Raw genomic sequence first — 22,253 nt, 5'->3', positions numbered from 1 at the left:
CTCTTGTTCATTTCCTGCCCCTTTTTGTAGCTGATGACCCACTGTCCACCTGGACAGCCCTGCCAGGAGCCTGGTGTCAGCCTGACCAACTCTTTCTTCCACCACCCCCAGTGCACAAGTCAGGATGCCCAAATTACCTCCTGTGGACTCCAGCCCTCCCTAACCCCCTGCCCTCCTAGGCTCATGCCCTTAGAGACAGGTTGTGTTGACTCCGTATGGGCCCGAGGGAAGACATTAGTTAGGGCAAGTCTGATTTTAGCTAATTTGAGGAAGATCTTTCAAACAGAGAGAACTATTCCAAGAAAAATATTTGCTGTCCCAGGAGGGATTAAGTCCCCATTGCTGGAGTGTGTGTGCAAAATCTGTGAGTGTAAGAGAGGTGTCCCGTGCAGGAATCAACAGGACCAAGTGACCAGGGAGGCCCCTCCAGGCCAGTTACCTCGGGGATCCCTGGATGGGGACACTGGGGGACGTGACCCTACAAAGCAGAGGCAACGCAAACCCAACCAAGCAGGTGCCAGTGGGGGTCTGTCACAGCCCTGCCTTGTCCCGAGGGAGGAAGATGCCTCCCAGAGATGCACGGAGAAGCTCGGAGAACACAAGCACCGTGCAGATGCGGCATCAGGCATGTAAATGTCACGCGCACCAGTGTTTTGAAGGAGCGGCATGTTGGGAATTTGCAAACACGCCATCGCACAGTCCCCAAGCTGTGAACGCACACCCACAATAGCTGTGCCGGGATCTGGATTGGGCACCTGTGATAAAGACACATCTCCTGGGACTGTCTGCATTCGGCTCCTCAGTGTCACCTGTGGAGCGTGCCACAGTCTCTGGAGAAATTAGGCCGTCTCGGGGAAGCACCGTGCCCAGGGCCTCCCAGCAGCCTGCCGGCTCCCGAAGGAGGCGAGTCCTGACGGTCCCCAGTCTGGGAGCTTCCCGAGGGCAAGGGAGGCTGGCTCTTTACTCCTGCCGAGAGTCCGGCCCACGGCAGCAGCTCAGGCCACCTGGGTCTGCCAAGCATTCGCTTCTGGGGCCCGGATCAGGGAGGGACTTTTCTCTCTGTGAACACTACACTTCATTCCGCCTCTGACCTCAGCTATGTCACTTCACCTGTCTGTGCCTTAGTTTCCTCAGCTGTCAAATGGGTACAAGCCCACCCTCCTCTCTACCTCACTGTGCTCAAAGTTATTTACTTTGTCCCACATTTGGAACTGTCCCTGCTCCCCACTAAGGCCACCCTCTGCCTCCTACCTGTCCTTGGAGGCTTTGATCTCTGAGCCTGACCACGCCAGCCGGCCAGAGCCTCCCCTTTCTCTGGATTCTTACATGTTATGCCTGAAAAACTTGTCTGTTAGCCAAACCCTTGTCATCAACTGTTGTTTAAAACCTTGTGTATCTGTGTGTCCTGTCTCTGCAACATGACTGCAGATTCCTGGAGGGCAGGGATCACATTTTTCACCATAGTAGTGACCCCCCAGTGACTCCCCAGGGTTAGGCACAAGGTCAATGCCAACATCTCACTGTGGACAGTTGGTTACAGCTCCTAAGAACCATACTGGTGTGCTTGAGGTGCAAAGCGAGGAGCAGAAAGCACACATGCCAGGAGAGGATGGTCTTATGGAATCCGCCAAGGTGCAATTCCCAGGGCCCTGGTTTAGGAAAGGCAGAGCGGAGAACGGCCAAGATGGCAGGAGACTGGACTTCCCACCACACCAAGACCCAAGGGACCTGGAAACCCTCAGATCACAGAACACCTGGGCTGAGGGGGTAACAACGGCCACCTTCTTCAACGTCTGCCAAAGCGCCAGGCCCCTGCCAGGCTCTGAGCCTCTTGAGGCCACCTTCACCCAGGGGTGCCCATTAGCACACGCGACCACACCAGTGTGCTGTCCACAGGCACACGCTACACCTGCCTGCTGAGGACTGCTGCCCGGTACCCAGCCTCGCAAGCCGCCTCCCCTCTGTCAGGCTCAGGACCCCTACGGCCAGCATGGACCAGGGCAGGAAGCTCCCAGCCAGGGCAGGCTGCCTGCCTGCTTAGTAAAAGAACGCTAATATCTGAGAAATTTCTGATGTGCTGCTCAACAAAGAAGAAATTCCATTCTAGCTTTCAATTGAATATCCAAAGCACAAGCTCAGGGATTGGTAAACATTTGTCACTGGGAAATCAGCCACAAGGTTCTAAAGGTGTCCGGGCTTAAGACCTGCCAAGGCTGACACTGGCACGTACCCACGTCTGGGGGAGTGGATGGAAACAGCCTTTGAGAACAGGCTGACTCAGGTTCAAATCCTGTCTCCACCACTAACTGGCAGTGCTGCCTCTCTGAGCCTCTGCTTCTGCATCCGCAAAATGGGTATACGGTGCCAATTCCATGGGGGTATTTGTGAGAATTCCGTAAGATAACACACGTAAAACGCCTAAGGCAAGGCTTGGCATGTAGTAAGTACTCAGTAGTGACTGTTTTTATTGTTAATGCATTGTTATTAATAACAAACATTTTTAAATTACTTTACTTCCGTGAAACTCAAATTCTTCATCATTAAAATGGTGATAGCACCACTTACATCATAAGCTGTTTGAAGATTAAATTAAATGAGATAGCAGATGTACATCGATACAAAACAATGCTTGGCCCATAACAGATGTTCAAATAAGTAACAGCTATTATTATTCTGATCCTACACTCTAACCTGGGATGTGTGATGGATGGATCAGTAAATATTAGCTGAATAACTAACACACTAATAACAGAGAGAAAAAGGATGGTCTCAAGCAGTCAGGCTCCCGTTCTTCTGAAAACAAGGAGCGGCTGCCCCGTGACCAGCTGGCCGTTCGATGGCGCTGACCGGCGTGGACAGGAAGCCCATGCCTGGCCAGCCCCGTCTCCGTGTGTGGCAGGGGCCTGAGACACAGATGGCCCCTCCAGTTGGGAGGAGGAGGTGAGCTCTTTTATCTGGAAACAGAATGAATGGCTTTTCTAACTCCCTGACAGAGGCGAGAATGTGCAGGAAAGAAAGAACTTCCGAGGGATACGCTGGGACACATTCCGAGGCGGATTTATTACTTTCGGCTGAAATGGAGGCATTGCATTATTGTCTGTGACTCCGCATCTGTTCATTTGCACATCAGAATGGACATGCCGTGAGGCTATTAACGATGGCTTTGAAGATATTGGAATGTCTTTGGAAATTACTATCAATAAAAAACAAACTGGCTATGGAGAAGTTACTATTTTTCCCCTAGTAAACTTACTGACATTTTATTCCATTATGGATGTTGTCCAAGGTATAATGAAATGCTCAGTGATTGATGGGGCCTCCTGCAGCTTCCACGCCTTGCAGGATCCCCTTTCAGGAGCATGGCGGGCTGCCCGGCCACAAAGAGACGCCTGCTTTGTCTGCAACCCGGCAGCTGGCCCGAGGGCTGGGCTGTGGGCTACCCTCCACTAGCAAGGCCCACCTGGCCAGGCAGGACCCACGGAGCCCCAGGAGGGGAAGGGGCCCCCAGAGAGCTTTCAGGCCGGCACTTGCCTTCCTCTGTTCTCTGCCGATCCACCTCCAGCCATGGGACAACGCAGCCTCCCCCAGACTCGGTTTGCACATTGTGCAGGGACAGCAAATTCTTCCTTAAATCCTGGGGCACAGTCAAAATATTTAACAATCTATGGGGGACACTGACCATTCAGAATTCCACCATTCAGCACTGGAATCAGGTTAACCCTCTCCTTGCTGGGTCATGGGGAAGTTTGGGAGTCACTGGGGAGGCAAAGTGTAGAGGGCACCCCAGGGGTTCAGGGCAGGGACCATTTATCAACAGACATGGAGGCATTTCAATATTTTTAACAACTTTTAAGACCATAGTGGTTTATAAAGGTGAGTATCAGTCCTGCTTACATCTAACCATAATCTCTCTGGCTTCTAATAGAGCACCTTCCACTAGTGCTTTAAGTCACTAGGGATAACTTACAGTAAAAGGGTGCCCACTGGTTCTATTAGACATAAATTCTCCACACCCAGGGCTGTAGTTGGGTCACCCTGAGCCCTCCCCTCTGCTGGTCAGGCCCCTTGCACATGCCTCTAGCACATCTCAGTCATGCTTTGCAGGAGTCACTGGGGTGCGTATGTCTGAATCCACCACCAGCTTGAGGTCCCCAAGTGCACAGTGAAGAGCACGCAAGGAGACTCATGTAGTGGATCCTCAGTCAGTGTGGGACGACAGAAATGAAGAAAAGAATTGAGGCAGGTGAATTTATCCAAGGCCACAGAGCCAGTAATCGGCAATAGCAAGAGAGGAATCCATGTCTGTTTTTAAAATTTGTACTCTTTATATGGCCTTCCCTCAAGAAATTCATGTTGACTTTCATTAGTCATTTACACTTTAGTCTAAATATGTGGCACTGGTGGAATCTTCACAGAGATCCAGTTTCTTGGTGTGTTGGAGAGAGTTTACAGAAATCATACCTGTGTAAAATGAGCTGCAGCATCAGTTCCTCATTTCTCCCTTTTTCCATGAAAGCCTCCCTGAGGAATCCTACAGCAAGGGCTATGACGTAGATGGTTTCTAAAGAAACTTCCCTCCACGGAGAAAAGAGCCCACAGCCCTCCAGTTTTCATTTTACTGAGCTACCAGTCATTCTCCTAAGGTAAGGGCCGCTTGGGCTCCTTCTCTTCCCTGGAACCTTCTCGTCATGCTCAGAATAAAGGTAAACTCCCAGGCCTGGCACTTGTGGCCCTCCCTAACCCAGGCCCTGATACCCTCTTGCTTCATCTACTTTCATATTCTGCCACTTGGTACTCTATGCTCCAACCACACTCGTGACTTGGGGTACAGGACCAAGCAGGGTGGCCACAAGGATGCTGAGAAGCTGCCTGAGCTGAATCACCACCCAACAACTTCGACACTTCCTGGGTGCTCACTGAGCACCAGTCACATTTGCTGGCCCTGCACAGAGAGTCTGCATAATTCCGTGTAAAGAGCGCCCAGCCGGAGCCAGGCATCCCCACGCTGGAACCCAGCAGTGTGACTACGGTGGATGCTGCCATGCCCCCGCCCATGTCCCCCCGGCCTGCCACTTCCAGCTTGCACTCTGGGACGTGTGTTCCACTCCAGCTCCGAGTCCCCCGCTGGACTAAGCTCCGGGTGCCGGGTGGTGACCCGCTCAATAACGCACCTTTCGTGGCCGCCCTCCTCTCCATCCCACTTCCCGCTCCCCGACCAGGGTTCCCTGGAATCACATCCCAGATACGCTTGGTGCACTTGAGTCTTCTTTTAGGGTTTGCTTCTAGGGAACTCAAGCTAAGAGAATGAGCTGGGCAATTTACTTAACTTCTCCGTGCCTCAGTTTCTTTACTTATAAAACTGGGATAAACTAACACCTGCAAATAGTAGACTTACAGGTGCATAGTCAATGCTATATGAGTTAACCACTTCTATTAAGTAACAACGGCTGCCAGCTAGAGCGCCAGGTAACACGCCAGGTGCCCTAGAGGTTCCCAGCGTCAGCGTGCACCCGGCATTCACACACAGACTGCAGGCCCCAGCCCAGAGCGCCTGAGGTGGTAAGTCCGGAAGAACCTGGGAATCTGCATTGAGAACAGCTTCCTGCACTGATGCTGATACTGCCGGTCCCGGCCCCCGCTCTGTGAACCGCTGCTCTGTGTCACCACGCTTACTCCTCACAATAACCCTGGGGTGGGTGTCTCTACCTCCATCTCTTAGGGACCCGGGGAAGCTAAGTGACATGCCCGAGGTCACCCAACAAGGTTGTGGCTGAGCCAGGACTCAAGGCGAGGTCTGCCTAAACCCACAGCCTGAGCTCTAAGTGACCCGCTCACACGTCGTGGCCCGGAGCCACGTGGAATTGCAGCTGGTGAGTGAGCAAAACTCCAAAGGCCTTCACATCGCAGGCCCCTCCCGCCTCCCGCAGAGGAGGGAAGAACAACCTGCGAAGGCCACGGCCCTGCAGTGCCTACTCCTGCGGCTGCAGGGCCAGGGAGAACGGGGCACCAACCTGTGACCCTGAGCAGCTCCCCAACACGCAGAGGAACACCTACCTCGGCTGCGGGTGGCCGGCCTGGGGGGAGCCTCGAGGACCATGGCGGGTGGCCCCGGGGGGTCAGTCATGAAGTGGTGGAACCAGCGGCGCCGCAGCTGGCGCAGCTCCGAGTTGCGGCTCCGGAGCCAGCGGGGGCCGGGCCTGGCCCGGGCCAGGGGGTCCCGCAGCACGTCCACACCGAGCAGCAGCTCCGGGCTGACGCGGGCGTCCCGCAGGGCTCTGCTGTCCAGCAGGCCCACGCCCAGCGCCACGGTGGCCACTGGCAAGGTCTGCAGGGGGCTGGGTGCCCGGGGGCCCTGCGGGAGGGCCACTCGGGCCCGCTGCAGCAGCAGCAGGCTGCCGGTCATCAAGTAGGCGGCCGTGAGGAAGAACAGCAGGAACCGCGTTCGGCGGAGAAACTTCTGGAGTCGGAAGAAAGGTTTGGCCATGCCCCTGGGCGGCAGGGCTCCCAGGTGGAGCCCGGGGATGGCTCCTAACGCCCGGGTCGGGGGGAGGCCGGGGCCTCCGGAGCCGTCATCCCCGCATCCTGAATCCTGGCACCTGCCTAGGTTCTCCTGGGGTCACTGCTCCTGCTCGGTTTGCAGCGGTGTTCTGGTGGCACCATCACTCATCGCCAGCAGCCGCTGGGCCCTGCAGCTGCAGCGTCCCCCCGGGTGTCACAGGCTTCTCCATCCCTGGGCTTTCCCGACCCTCATCTCCCGGCTCAGAAATCTGGAAAGGTAGAGAAACAGCACTTAGATTCAACGGGAGGGTCCACCACTCCTACCCAGGACACCCCTCGACCCCGTGCTCGATTTGCCAAAGGGGTCAGCTGTTTTGTGGTAGCACTGGACGGATCTGGGCTCAAATCCCAGCTCCACCACAGGCAGGCTGTGTGACATGGGCAAGGTACTTAACCTTGCTGGGCCTCAGCTTCTTAATCTGTAAAATGGGGCTAACAGCCCTCCCGTGAGTACCAGTGAGGATCCAGTGATGACAGCAATAGAATCGAGGACAGAGAGCAGTGGCTCCGTCCTGAGTCCCTACTATGTGCCAGTCTCTCAGCTGAACACTGTACATATCATGCCATGTATCCCTCACACCAACCAAAGCGGTAGAGACTATAGTATCGCCTGTTAACAGTAGAAGAAACTATGGCAAAATGAGGCAAATTAATTTTCCCCAAGTCACGCAGTTGGCAAACAGAAGAGCCAAGGTTTTGACCAGACTGTATTTGGAGATCGTACTCCCAACTACTACACAGCCCAGCCTATAATGAGACGCCACCCCACGTACGTGCACCTAGCCCAGGCAGGAGTACACAGCAGGTGCTCCATACACGCATGCAATCAGCCAACTCCCAGGGGTGCACTGGGACAGTGAGCCACGTTTTGGAAGGAGCTTCTGCAGAGGGTGGTCTCTGGCTTTCACACGGGAGGAGGACGAGGAAGGGAGGGGCTCGCGTGGTCTTCCCAGGCCTCCCGGACTCGAGGAACAGGCCAGTGCCTGGGCCGTGCCCCTGCAAACGGAGGCTGGTTCCGGGAAGGCGGAAGGTGCCCTGAGTGGCCCCCCGTGGGCCCCTCCGGTCCCCGGGACTCAGCTCTCACTCCGGGCTTTGGTTCCCACCGGCGGCGCCTGTCAAGTATGCAGTTAGGGTTGGCAGGGGGCTCTGCAGCTGCCTCGAGCCAGGCTGCTGTGTGAGGGAAGCCCTGAGCACAAGGGCAGGCTTGTCCCAGAAGAAAAAGACCCCTAGAAGCGTGACTAAGCCATTGCCCATAACTAACTTAGCCTGGGACCCCCGCCAGGCCTGTGCAGCCGCTCAATGGCTGCTCTGTGTGCCGGGGACAGACAGCCGGGTGTGAGCGGAAAGACAATGTTTGGGCTCCGGGGGTCTGACATCGCAGGCCCCCAGGGAGGTTGGAGAGGCTTGTGACAAAGATCCAAAGGGGTCTAGATCAGCACGACCCTCTCTGATTAAATGCTGAGGGCTGCCAGGTTCTGAGGTCTTCAGGAGGGCAGAGATCTGGAAATACCAGACCCCTGGTCATTTGGGCTACAGTTGGGGGTGGCAGGCTCAGTAATTAGCAAATGAAGGTGGAATTAAACTCTGAGTTGGGAAGCCATTTCAGACGTGTCTCCAGAGCTTTCAGTTTCTAAGCTGCTGTGTCTGCCACCCCTCCAACCACCCCCCCTCACCCCACCCCAGCCCCAGCCTCAACAGATTTGTAAAACCACAGAGAAAATCCCAAGAAAGCCCGACTGATATCTCTGCCTGCAGCTCTGGACCCTCCAATCCACCTTCCACAGGGCTACCAGGGTGATCCTCCTAACACGCAAATCTGATCATGGGGCTCCCCTGCTTAAAATCCCTTTCAATAGCTCGCCGTGGCTGTTGGGATAAACTCCAAGCTCCTTAGCATGACATGCAAGGCCCCTTCGTGATCCAGCCTCATCTCTCACCAGGCCCCGGCCTTCAGCTTCTTCGTCTCTCTTTCTCTCTCTCTCTCTCTCTCTCTCTCTCTCTCTCTCTCTCTCTCTCTCTCTCACACACACACACACACACACACACACACACACACACTCTCTCTCTCTCTCTCTCTCTCCACGTTCCCGCGGAGCCACCTGTATCTCAGCACATCTGCCTCAGTGCCTTTGCACATGCTACCTTTTATGCCTTTTCCTCCCTCTTCACTTGGCAAATTCCTGTGTATCCTCCAAAGCTCAGCCCAGGTGTCAGAGCCTCCACCGAGAAGCTCTCCCTGCCCACCAGCCACATGCTGGTGAAGATTCCTCAGTCTTCCCACAGCACATGCTGGCCCCATCCCAGCACTCACCATCCTGGGCTGATCTTAATTGTCCATCCACTTGCCAGCCGTCCTTGAAGGACTGTGACCTCCTCAAGGCTACAGGCCACACCGGCTTCATTTTCTTAACTCTGGCCCCAGCAGGAGGCCTGGCAGAGTGAGCAATCTTTGTTTCCCAACACATTTTTAAAAAGGAACAAGAGGACAGATAAACTGATCGGCAAATCCTGATATCAGAAACCTGCTCCTGGGGGTCAGGGAAGTGAAATCTCACATTCTACCTACCGAGAGCTGTGGATGAGCCTGAAAGGCGGGAGAGATGGAGCAGTGTGTGGGCACAGGCCCCAGGCAGCCAGAGGATGCAGCTGAACAGAGTCGAGGGCTTTCAGATGCACAGAAGTCAACAAGAGCGCCTGGGCTTTATATGCTGTCCTTTCTGTGTTGTAATTCTACCAAGAGGGGTTTCCAGGTGCTCAAAAAGGGGTTCTGTTTACAGGGTTGGGATCTTATCAGTGAAAAATCCTATACAATTATAATAAAAGGAGAGAGGGTAGCACTCCTGCTGTGGAAAGAAAGTTTCTGATGAGATGGAGCAGGACGGTGGGCAATGGCTCAACAGCTCACAATCTTGAAGGCAGGACGTGGTGTGAATTCCACATACATGTTACAGGGAGGATCTGGACACATGATGCATGCAGGGGAGGGGTGGGGAGAGGTCAGGGCTAATTAGTCAGGATTCAACCCATCTCCTCAGGCTCCCTCCAAAGTCCTCCGAAGTGCTCTCTGGTGCTCCCCCTTCCTGGAGGGCCTCCCTCGGTCTAGGGAAGAGGGTGCTGGGTGTGGACACAGCAGACAGCCGTGTGCAGCCCGGAGCTCCACGACCCAGGTCTCCTAGGAAGCAGGCTGCCACTCCCCACCTTTAAAATCACAAAGCAGATTCCCAACCCAGAACACTCGTTGCAGGTGGGCTGGGGGGCATAGGGCGTGCCCAGAAGTGTCAGGAACTTGTCCCCCTGCCCTAGACTTCCACGACACTTCACTGCCAACATCGCATTTGCCAGTCATCCCCCACTTTCAGCCGCGCTCACCTCTCCTCAAGGCTGGCAGTGTCTCCAGGGCATGGATCACACCTGATTCATCTCCATGTCCCCAGACCCCAACACACAGCTAGCAGGGCAGTGACGAGAAATGTTTGTTGAGTCACTGAACCCGAAAGAGGCCTGCGGTGGGCTAGGAAACTGGGAGCATCTGCACAACGGCTCGCGGCTGTGCCCACTGCACCCCCGAAGCCAGCAGGCCCTCCGTTATAGCCAATCCACCTTGGGCAAAGCATTGCACAGAGCAGGGCCTCGGGCTCCTTGTCTGTTAAACGGGGGTAAATGGGCCTTATGGGATCCCATCGGAGCGGATGTGAAACTTCGCACCTACGGACTGCTGCGTGCGCCGGTTACGGAACGTAAGCAAGGAAAGGCTGGAGCACAGGCCTGCAGCAGCTGCGTCACTGTGGAAATCAGACCCAAGGGCCCCCCTTCCTTAGCCCCCCACTCCCCAGGGTGCACCCGGGATCGCACTCTTGCTTGAAGCTAATCCTCGTGCTAAGACTGCTGTTAGCAGTTGCTTTATTTTTCAAAGCCACCATTTATTAAGCACTCGCAGAGTTAATAAATAGGTTAGACCGGGCTGTGCGCTTTACCTGCACCGTCTCATTTACTCCGCATAAGCCACCGAGCGCATGCCCTGCTTACTGCGCTTGAGAGCCGAGCTGGGTGCAGCCCGCTGCCCACAGTCAGACAAATCAGGGCCAGCGCTCGGACCAGGTCACGCGCTCCCAAAGCCCACCCTGTGCCCGCTAAGCTTCCTGCCTCTCCCCACCCCCCACCCCCGCTCTGGCTTCACACGAGGCGAGATTTATTCTTGAAAGGAGTTTAGCGTGCCTCGGTCAGCAACCTTCTGAAGTCACGCCAGGCCTAAGCTCCTGGAGAGGATGCCACACATGGCGTCCCAGGAGCCAGACCTTCCAGACACCGCCCTGTGGGTAAGCGATCTGGCCTCCTGGAGCTGCGGGGAGGCAGCCTCAGCCCCTCCCCTCCTCTGAAATCTGGACAATTTCCCCCAAGGCCTCCCACAGGCACCTCCCGTCTCAGAATCCCGTGAAGTGCTTGGGGGAGCCTGGTGGGCTCCACCCCTGCCCCAGGCTCGGCTATGTGGGAGGGGGCACCAGGGCTGGACAAATGGGTACACCTGCTGCCTTGCCCAGTGGCCTTCCGGGGCCCTGGGGTCACCCTAGAGGAGAGCAGGGCCTGGGGAGAGAGAGACCCTGAGCTCTCTCTCTGGAAGGAGAGGAGAATAATACAACAAAAGGGCTTCTGGAAGTCTCGGGAGGGAGCAGGAACTCTGAGCACGTGGAGCCTCAGACAACCTGAACCTTTGCCTGTTACTTGGTTGCCATGGGGGGGGGAGCAGCAGTCTGAGACTGAAGGAGGGCTGCAGTGGGCTGGCCAGATGGCCACCTCTTGGCCAGGCGGGGGGTCCAGAGACCAAAGGGTAGCAGTGGGGAGGGCTGGGGGTGGTGGCAAGGGTAGAGGAGGCAGTTCCTGGGGCTGGGGGCTAGAGGACAGGACTCAGAGCTGGCCCAGGCCTGACCAGAGGCCACTGGGGTTCACTCATGTGACTCTACCTCCCTGCCACCCCTCCCCCCAGCCAAAGAGGACAGGCAGTGGCAGCTGAGGACAGAATGACTCCAGACACCCCCACAGGGATCTCAGCCACTGTGGCCACTGCACCAAGGCTGCGAACCTCTGGGGACTCAGAGCTGTGAGCTCTTAGCAGAGCCCTAAAGACAAAAGAATAGGGCCCAGCATGTTCCTCTCTAGACAAGAAGGGGATGGGCACCTGTGTCCCAGGGACTCGGAGCACAGCCCCAGCCTCAGTGACTGGCAGCTGGGGGCTCAGCCTCAGGACCCCGGCTTAGTGCATGAAGGAGCCTCCAGCTGGGTGTAGAGTTTCTGGATTCCCCTCCCCTGACCTTCCCTAGCCCTCTACCCGCTGCCTTTGCCCTGCTTGGGCTCAGCACTTAGCATCTGGACCCCATCCCCCTCCTAGAGGCTGTCCCCTTCCAGCAGTCTAAGAACGCGTTCTTTCTAAATAAAGAACTAATGACACTACAGCCTGCAATGTCTCCCCAGGGCTCAGATGACCAAGGCCCAGCTCCTTAGCACGGCATTCAATGGCCCTTCTCGGTGCAATCTCCCAGACCCTCTGTCTTAATAGTCTTTCCAGAGCCCTGTAACCCACCAGGCCAGTGTGCGATGCTTCATACACCCTCACGCATGCTCTTCTGCCAGCCAGGGATGGCTGTGCCCCATCTCATGGCTTGGAAAGGCTTCAGGCTATCAAGGCTCAGCTCCAAGGCCACCTCTTCCATGAAGCCTCCATGATCCCCAGAAAGAGTCACTCCTCACCACTAGAAAGCGAGGCTGGATGCTGCAGAGAACTGTGCCTGAGTGGTGTGTTGTCTTGAGTCAGGGCTGCCTGCTCATGTCCCTACTTCTTCTCCCAGGCACAGTCAGTGCCTCTGCCCACTTCTGGGTGGGCACAGGGCAGGCCCCAGGAAATGAGTGCCCGCTGCACACCCTCCCTGCTCAGGGCCATGCTGCCCTCACTCCGGGGTCCAACACCTCTGGGGTTTGGAGGCTGTGAGAGGGAGCAAGGGACCCAACAAACATAAACCTTTTTGGGCCCCTGGTGAGAACAAAGTCTGGGAAATAGAAGTGGGTGGAGTCCCTGCCTTTGATCAGGCAAATCTCTTGATATTTTGAACTTCAGAACTTCAGAGAAAAAGTTCAAAATTAAAAAAAAAAAAACTTGCTAAAAGGCATAAAACATAACAATAAGGTAAGGTCAAAATGCTATTCAATGCAAAGAGAGGAAACCGTTCAGTAAACCCACTGCTAGGGTTCATACAACTAAGAATAATTTTTAATATCCCATGTTAGAAATTTCAAGGTACTTTCACAGACTATCAAGTGCACTGAATGAATGATTGGATGAACAAATGAATGAGTGATCTTCCCACAAACTCGTGAGGTCAAAATCATTATCATCCCCATGATATAGATGCAGAATTCGAGACAGAGAGAGGGCCAATTAACTTGCACAAAGACGGACATTGCTAGACTGAACTCTCTGCTTCTAAGTGTGCGTCACCTTCCATATCATACGGCCTTCATTTGTTCAATACCAGAGACAGAGGTCCTTCCAAGCACCATTCCAGGGGGTGGGGCTGCAAAGACAGGACACCACCTTGGGGACTGACATTCCCCTTTCCAGCTGGTTAATCTGAGTCCATCCCACTCTTGAAAGGGCCAATCACAACCTCTTCCGGGCTATCTCTGGGCTACCTCTTTTATCGAGCTCTGTTTTGTTCACCTGTTTATGTGTTTTTTCCATCTAGTGGTGAACCCTTGACAGTTGTCTCGGTACTATCTCAGAGTCTGACAGGTAAACAGGTGTTCAAACCTCAGAGTGACTTGGCTACATCTGGACGAGTAGAGTACCCAACCAAAGTCACACCTGACGCTCTCTCGCTTGGTACTCGCCACTGGGATGGGGACTCAAGCTATGGGAGAGGGCCCAAGATACCCTGTGCATTCCTGTCCTCAGAACACTCATTGTCCCCTCATGCCAAGGGAGCCACCTCTGGGAGGGGGCTCAAATCCCCTGTGCCTTCCAGCTGCCGGAAGGGAAGCAGAGGGAACAGGAGGGGACTTAACAGCTACCAATAGGTGCACCGTATTCTGTAGCTTACAAAATTAATCCAGCCCATTCTTCCATCCACTTCTCACATCCACACCAAGAGGCAGCACATAGGTAGAGTTCCTCCCTGACCACGTTCTCCAAAAGTGGCACACTTCCGATAATTTTCCAGGCCGTACATCAACATGGTTATTATCAAAGCCATGATGAGCAGAGATTAAAGGAAGCAGTGTGAAGGCAAGACCATGAGCCCAGGGAAAAGGCAGAGGAAGGCCACGTTCACTAACTCATTTCCCAAATGAGCAGGGCAGGGCGAGCCTCCAGCCCAGCTTGGCCCCAGGTGTTAGGGCCCAGCTCTGCCTCTGCAGGTATGTGTGATTATCCCTTGCACCTTAAGGATGAACACCTTGAAGGCCTAAACACTGAGCTGCCCCAGAGTCCCTGGCCTTGACCCCACTGTGTCTCCAGAGGAAGAGTGGGGGAGCTCGCCCCACTAAGGCTGACTCGGGTCTGAGCCAGATGGGAGTACAAAGAGAAAGAGAAACGCCTTTCCCAGGGGCCCTGCTCAAAGGTGGTTCTATCAGGGCCTGGAAACTCTGGATTCAGAGGCTCTGAGCCACCTGCTCAGGATGACGGCACAAGGAACCAGCTCTGGGACTCACTCCCCAGTGCTCCAGGTGAACTGACCAGGCTGGAGGCTCAAGCCTTAGCAGCAGACCAACTGGTGGCCCAGAACATCCACTTCTGCCTGGTGAGGGAGACAGGAGGGAGGGACGGGAGTCGGCGTGCTGCCCGATCCCAGCTTCTCTTCACTTCCGACCAGACATGACACGAGCCACAGGACAGCACCACATAGGGCTCCCACACCCACTGAAGAGGGGGATCCCCTCGCCCCCAAAACAAAGCTGCGGGTGAGGGCCAGGGGGCTTCTGGTGGGGGAGGTGAGGCCATCAGGCACAGCTCACCAGCCCAGTCGCCCACCCAGCCACCGTGCCCAGGAGAGCTCCTGCTCTTCCTCGTAGAAACCCTGGCTCTAGCAGCCCACCTGCCGCAGCACCTTCTCCAGGGGGATTCTGAGAGCCAGGCTAAGTGTGTGTGTGAGGGGAGCATGCTCGAGAGAAACAAACCTCATTCTTCCACACGGGCAGGAAACTCCCTCAGTCCTGTCCCCAGCACTCCCAGCGTCAAGTAGGGGGTCCTGAGACAGGGCAGGCGAGCCAGCGTCATGCGTCCTCTAACTCTGTCACTCCCCACCAGCCCTCCCTGCCTGCGCCCCGCTGTGAGATAACCCAGGCAATTCAAAGGAAAAAAGAAAGGCCCCCCATTCCTGATCCTAACCATGGGGTCCCAAAGTGGGTTGACCCAAGTACCTCCATAAACCGAAGCAACAAGAGGGATGATGGCATCTAATGTTAGAAAAGTATAGCGGAGTCCTGAGTCTGCCCATCCTGAGAGCAGCTGAGGACAGGGCGAGAGCTGTGGGGCTGGAACCCCTGTATCAGCCTTGCTACTGCTCAGCAGGAGAGACAGAGGTCCCCTCCCCGGGGCGAGCCAGCACCCAGCAGCTATCATCCTGAGCCCAGATGCCCAGGAAAATGCCCAGCCTGGGACGCTTCTGAGTACGAAAGAAAAACGCAATTGGAAGCCTCCGGTCCTGAGTGTCCGTCCACACCTGGGAAGATGCAAACATCCACTCGGGGTAATTTTCTGCACAAAATACATCCGTGTCGCTTTTGCCTCTGCCTGCGTTCAAGTTCACCAAGAGCCTGGAGAAAACCCTCCGCTGACCGGAAGCCTGGCTCGGTGGCGGAACGAGAGGGAGCTGCCTCTGGGTAAACGTCTTGGCCTCGGAGGGAGGCTGTGCGCACCCCAAACCCTGCCCTCGCCCCGTCCCCGCCCGACCGCGGCGCCCCCCGGAAACGGACGGTCTCCCAGGACTCCCGGAGGAGGACGCGGCTCCCGCAACTCCCGCCGGCGCCGAGGCGCTCCCCGCACCCGCACCCGCTCGCACGCCCCTTCCCCGGCGGGGCGCCCCCCGCACGCCCGCCCCGAAGCCGGAGCAGGTGCAGCCCCGCCGCGCGCCCAGCCGCGTCTACACAAACTTGTTTGCCCGCAGCGAGGGAAAACCCTGCTCGCAGTCCGCGCCGGGGTCCCAGCTGGGGCGCCCGGGAGACAGGACTCACCCCGCGATCGCGGCCGGCTGGGGCGCCGGCGGCCACACGCCCGCCTCCCCGGGGCGCAGAGCCCGCAGCCCCGCAGTGCCCGGAGCCCCGGCGCCCCCGGCGCCCGCACGTCCCCGGCCGCCCGCGGCGAGCGGACCGACGCGCCCGGGGACAGGGCGCCGCCGCCGGGCTCCCCGGGCTGCGGAGCGGCGGGCGGAGCGGCGGCGGCGGAGCGCGCGGGTGCGGAGCTGGAGGCGGGCGGCGGGCGGCGGGCGGCGAGCGGGCGAGCGGGCGCCCGGCTCTGCACATGCTCACTCGCGCGGCCCGGCGACAGCGGCCGGCCGCCACCGGGTCCTAGAGGCGCCGGCGCGCGCCGCCCGCTGCCCGGGGGAGGGGTCGCGGCTTCACCCGCGGGGACCCGCACCCTGCCCCGGCCCGGGACACACGCACGCGGGGCAGGCCACGCACCACTGCCAAGCACAGGCGCTGCCACCCACTGGGGGTGGCACACACACACACACACAGCCACAGCGTCGCATCGCAGCCTCGCTGGCTCTCGTGCACACACCATGGCGCTCACACCCCGGGCACACACGCAAACACACGGGGCACCGCCACACCGAGGAGCACGCCGCACGCTCACTCTGAGGCAGACACACAGTGACAGACGCACACTGCCTGGTACAATTACACGCTGAATCACCGTGTCACAGCCACACTGACACCCACACTCGCACATGCACACACTCTTTCTCCAGGCTCTGCCCCACTCACCCAGAAACACACTGGGCCACTGTGACAGGTGCACACATACACACACAGTCACACGGTTTGTAGCACTCGGATACAAATGCACAGACACACACTGTGTCACCGTCCCATGCAGAGCTGGATACTGACACTCACACCTTCCGGCACACACGCTCTCAGGGGCAAGCACGTGCTGGAACACACACACACACTATCTGGAACAGTCCTACACAGACGAATACACTGACACCGTCTCCCATGCTTGCACACGCGGGGCTCTGCTACCAGCTCGGGGCACCTCTCCACACGGGCATGCAGTGACAGTCCCACGCCTCGATAAAGTCACCCACAGAAGGAACAGCACACACTGGAGTCCACTGACAGAGACAGGCTTCTACAGAGGGGTATACTGGGCACTGACACACAAGCTGTCTCTCACACACACACAAGCACACACACACACCAAGGTGGACATTTGCTCAACAGTCACAAGTCTATACACAATCCCCCTGTTTAAATAAAGGCTGGATCCCAACCTAAGAATTTCCTCTCTGAGCAGCCCCGCCCCTGCTCCTCAGAAGCTCCCAAGTCACAGTGTCCACCCTGCCCTGCCAGGCACACCAGTGGGCCCTGTCCTCACCCAGGGCTGGCTGCTAAGATGCTCCCGGAGGCTGAGGACAGCAGAGGCGGCAGGAGCAAGTGGCGGTGGCTCTAACCCTGTCTTCCTGAAAGGGAGTTTATGCCTCTGACTCCCACTAGGGGCAGAGCTGCCCGGCCAGGCTCAGCGGAGCCGGCTTTCAACAGGTGCAGGGCGGCAGGGGCAGAATTCGCCTGAGGACCAAGCTGAGCCCCGCTTTATGCAAATCACTTAAGTGGCGCCCAGAGGGGGAAGGGACTCACCGAAGTTCGCACAGCCTGTCACAACACGTGCAGAATTAGAACAGAGTCCAAACCCAGGAATGAAGGTTGAGCGCTCTGGAGCCCTGGGGGCCCCGGGTGACCACACAGGCAGTGAGAGGCGAGCCCCATGCTGCCTCAGCCTCCCAGCCTTCCAGAAAAGCCCCTCCACGTACATATCCTTTACAGAATGTGAATATTTGTGTTATTATTATTATTAGCACTAGTTACCCACTGTGTAGTTTTACAATGCATTTTGGTTTTCAAAGCCTTCTACATAAATTGAAGGGCCCAAAATGAAAATGTGGACCCCTTGTTCAAAACTTACCAAAAATTTCAAGAGATGAGAGCAGGACATTAAACCAAGTGTAGGGCCTTTCTGAGCACAGGAGGTTCATGAAGCCAGCCCTGGCCCTCTTATATGCGTTGTCCCACTTAAAACTGATGATAAATCTGTGGGTGCCTTCATGTGCCCCTGGCAGCTGAGACCCAAAGGTAGACAATCACCGAGGCTCACAGTCAGCAGAGCCCAGGGGACCTCCAGCCCGGCTCCTCTGGGAGGCCTTGCACTGCCCTGCAGCTGCCACTCAGGAGGAGTGGCTGTCTTGAGCGGCAGCCCCTTGGGACAGAGAGCTCAGCTGAGGAATTGATGTAGCTGTCACCAGGGAAGGAGAGGTGCCTCAAGGAAAGAGAAGAAAAAGCTGCCGTCCCCAATGCCACAGTGCACCTGCTCTGCAACACTGCCCCTCCCCCCCTCCCGGGGGAGCGTCACATGGCCTCTGTGTGGGAAGACACCTGCTGAGGCCAGGGAGAGATGCTGAGAAAGGACATGCATGAAAGAACCAGGAAGTAGCTGACACGGGCTTGAGAAATGCATCTTGGTTGTCAAAATGGCCAGAAGTATTTCAGCATCGAGGCAAAGCCCTTCTCCCTAGCAATGGTGACAGACAAGAGGGGATGAGGAAGCTGCCCAGACGAGGCCTGATGACAGAGTCACTCCCAACCACAGTGCAACTCCCTGCCCCTCAGCTCTTCTCTCCACATGGCTGGGACCATTCAGTAGTTATCTGCACATCATCCCTGCCCATATTCCAAAAGCAATTGGTCCCACAATGGTGCTGGCATATGCCCAGTTACTGCTGAGTAATGCACTCCTCCCTGCCTCTGCTGCAAGTCTGGGACTAAGAATCAGACCAGCCTGATCTCACTTTAATCCCATCTCTGCGTGTTTGGCTCTTGACTCCATCTGCTCCTCTCTTTGCAGACCTCAATTATTGGATCCAAAGTATTTACATTGCCTCCTAACTTCATGCCATCTGCTGGCTTAGCCTTTCCTTTCACTCCCTCCCTCCCTTCCTTCCTTCCTGCCATCCTTTCATGTATTCACTGAGCAAGGCACCCATTGTGTCTTAGAATTTGTGTTGAACATTAGAGACTCTTTGATAAAAGATTCGGTCCCCTCAAGGGGTTTCTGTTGCGAATAACTGGACAAGAAAACAGACCCAAAGTGAAAACATACCACAAGGGCAGAACTTTGCTGTATCAGTCAGGATGCCTGCAGCCTTAAGCAACAAATACCGAAGTGAAAGTGGTGTCAACCGAAGGGTTTATGATCCCAGAGAGCAAGAAGCCTGCAGATGGGCAGTTCCCAGGTTAAGTGATTCAGCAGCTCCGTGATGCCGGGTCTGGGGTGGCCTCGCTGTCACTCACTGGACCTCCCCCTCCTGCCTGCAAGATGGCTACTGCAGCACTATTTATAACTTCCAAAAATGACAGTCCTCAAAGGCAAGAAGGAAGGGGACATTTCTCCCTATGAGTTTCTGTTTTTATTGGAGAAGAAGAACATTCCCAGACCCTCCTCCTGGCAGGTCCCATGGGCCAGAACTGGACTCTGTTTGTACCACTAAGCCAGTACCTGGCTAAGAGAGATGAGTTTGGCTAATTATGATTCAGCCTCTGGGGAAAGGCCAGTCTTCTCTGAGCACATTACCACTTAATCAAAATTGTCCCTCTGTTAGCAAAGAACAAGCAGGGCGATGGCTGTTGGGAAGGCAACTAGGCGTGTGTGCCATATATAAACATGGTGCGTTGAAAACCAAATGACTCACAACATCAGTTTGGAGGGATTCAGGGAAGCCTTCATGAAGGAGATGACGTGTACACTGGCTCTTGGAGGAGAAGTAGGCACCATCTGGGTCACTAGGTGCAGGGGCCATTCCAGAGAAGGATGGGGGAGGCGTTCTTTGCAAAGGCAGAGAAGTGTGAAACAGGTAATGCGTTGCAGAAATTACCAGTAACTTAGCATAGCTGGTGCAGAGTCAGGGCTGGTTGGAGAGAGAGGCTGGCCAGAGACTGGCCGCTGAGCCTCATTGAGATCATTGACACCCGTGCACAAGGCAGGGCTGGACCAAGCCTGACCCATCACCATGAGGACCTCCCTTCAAACAGTGATCCCCTAGTCATCATCAGGCTTTGGAAACAGTCATTCCACAAGTCATGAACTGTCAATCCCACATTTCTGTGTCGTGTTGACAAAGGCAGCCTGAACAGTCATAAGAACAGGATGACAAGCCCAGGCAGGGCATGGGAGTGGGGGTCCAAACCCAGCTCCATATCTCTCTGTCACCTTGAGCAAGTCACACTCTCTCTGAGCCTCAATGTCTTCATCTGCAAATTAGAGAAAATGTACCCATTACTGGGTGCTTGTAAGGATCAAATAAAATGCCTGCCAAATGCATACGTGAAACAGAGTTTGCCACAGAATAAGCACATAACATATTTGAGTAAATATTACATGAAGGGGTTTTTCCAAGGCTTTGCTAAAATCCGGAAATGCCACACATGCAATGTTCTCCTGATCCACCAGGCCTGCGGTGCTTTCCCTTCCCACAAAGGCCACCTCCCCGGAGAGCTCTGCCCTGCCATTCCAGCCGCTGCCCACTCCTGCCTTGCTGTCCGGTTCCCAGTCTTAAAACTCATCTCCCCATCATCTCCTTGTGTATTTATTGGTTTGTGTTCTGTCTGTTCCTCCCCAAGCCTCACAGCCCCCAGAACTAGAATTAAAGCCCCGACACAGCCAGGGAACTTTCTGTCTCATTCAAAACTGCATCCTTAGTGCCAAGCTTAATTCCTGGCACATAGGCATGCTCACTAAATATTTATTAAATAAATAATTGGTTTTTTAAAATGCGATGTGTCTAGCATGACATATTTTTAATGAACCTAAGCAGGTTCCCAATGGTCCCCATGTTTCTTCCCAAGAATTCAAGAGACTGCTTCCTCTTGCTCTGCTCACAGACTGGTCCCCGTTTGTATCCAGTCGGTGGGATTCTACTGCCCACAGGGGAGCCCCAGAGGAGAGTGTGGACGGCTCACTTCACCGCATCCCCCTGCCGGGGTCCTGGGGTGGGGTGAGGAATCAGGTATCCTGTCAACACCCAGGGCCACCTGCACATGACCGTTCCCTTCCTTTACCCATGCAGCTCTTGGCTGCCGCTCCACCAGTACCCTGGCTCACAGGGTGACACGGGCGTGACCATTCCAGAGCAGCCTGTGAAGGTGGCCTTTCGCTCCTGTGGAACATTGCATCATCTGAGAAAGCATCATTCAGAGACTGAGAAAACCTTTGGCAACATCTCTAAAGGGGAGATGCAGTTTTTTTCTTTCTTTCTGTGCTTCTTTTCCATAGTGCTGTGAACTATCTGATGCCCACTCCTTGCAGCCAGGCCTGAGGCTGGGTTCAGCACTTTGCTGGGTTGTGTATTTACTTGCTTTCTCCTGTGAGTGCCGCAGCGACTTAAATATGCCTCCGTAAAGATGCCAGTGACACAGATGGTAATGGTACCCCCTGCTGAGCTGCGCCTGCAGACATGCGGAGTCGGGGGTGGAAGGCAGGGAATCTGTACCTGTCTGGGAAGGGAGAAGCCTCCCTGGGCACCGGTCTGATCTGGAAGCAGCTGAACTTCCTAGGCATTGGCCATGGGTGCCCAGAAAGCTTTAGGAATTCAGAGATGGCAGTGAGAAAACCTCAGTTCCTTTTCCAGCCAGACCTGAAACTTACCTCTCTGTAAAATGGGCAGGTTGTCTAGTTGTGATTGAAGAGCTTTTCTTTAAGGGAGTCAGGGAAATAAGATGGGAGTGCTTTGGGCCAGCTCTGCTTTTCTGGTTGGCCAAATTACATGATTTCTCCCAGATGTAGTTTTTTGGTCTGCAAAGCGGGGAAAGTGTTCCATTTCCGGTGTACAGTCCCTGGCACAGGGGACATAGTCAGTAAATGACAGGTAGGATGATTCTTCCAGTTCCAGCCAGCCCTGGTGTGGGGTTTGACATGGCAGGAGCTGGAATAAGGGTTGTTGGATTGGGGTTTATAACTGCCTAAGCCCATCCCACTCTCATTACTAGCACAGCGGCAGCAGCTGGGCGAGTCTGAGGGACAGAAAGCATTGAAGGACCGCCGAGTGCAGAAGTCGGTGGGAGTAGATGTAGAGCCTCTGGGATGGCAAGGATGGCTGGGGTGGCAAGGAAGTCCTGGTGAAAGGGATGGAAAAAGTGGCCCTTGCTTTCCTCCTCCTGCCTAGCTGGTATGTAACAGCCGGCAGATGCAGTAGAGGAAGTATCTCATCTTTGTCCTATTTTTATGAATTTCCCCATAAGTTACTCATCAAAGGCCATGAACTTGCAAGCAGTCTTCTACATTAAGCTGCTGGAGCACCTCATTCTTACAATGGCATTGATAAGAGAAGACATGGGTCCACTTTAATAAACTTCTCATTTTGGAATAATTTTAAATTTACAGACACTTTGGATAGAGAACAGAGTTCTCTTGTGTTCCTTACTAGTTTTCCCCATTG

At 55.3% G+C, this 22,253-nt stretch overlaps 1 protein-coding gene across 2 annotated transcripts in view; it reads right to left on the bottom strand.

Annotated features, from left to right (window-relative positions):
• WSCD1 (WSC domain containing 1) overlaps nt 1-17,245 on the bottom strand; it is a 49,093-nt gene extending 31,848 nt beyond the window's left edge. The window contains exons 1-2 of one of the 2 annotated variants that reach the window (XM_045526003.1): nt 17,147-17,245; nt 6,055-6,767 (exon numbers count right to left, since the gene is read on the bottom strand). In XM_045526003.1, the coding sequence (XP_045381959.1) occupies nt 6,055-6,484 (430 nt within the window). In that variant the 5' untranslated portion in view covers nt 6,485-6,767; nt 17,147-17,245. The remainder of the gene's footprint in view (nt 1-6,054; nt 6,768-17,146) is intronic. The other variant, XM_045526004.1, reaches the window with a different exon arrangement.
• Between the last annotated feature and the right edge of the window lie 5,008 nt (nt 17,246-22,253).

The sequence above is a fragment of the Lemur catta genome, chromosome 15, assembly GCF_020740605.2.
Source record: "Lemur catta isolate mLemCat1 chromosome 15, mLemCat1.pri, whole genome shotgun sequence".
Lineage (NCBI taxonomy): Eukaryota > Metazoa > Chordata > Mammalia > Primates > Lemuridae > Lemur > Lemur catta.
Note: the sequence above shows the minus strand (reverse complement) of the source record. Positions and strands in the feature narration are given on the sequence as shown.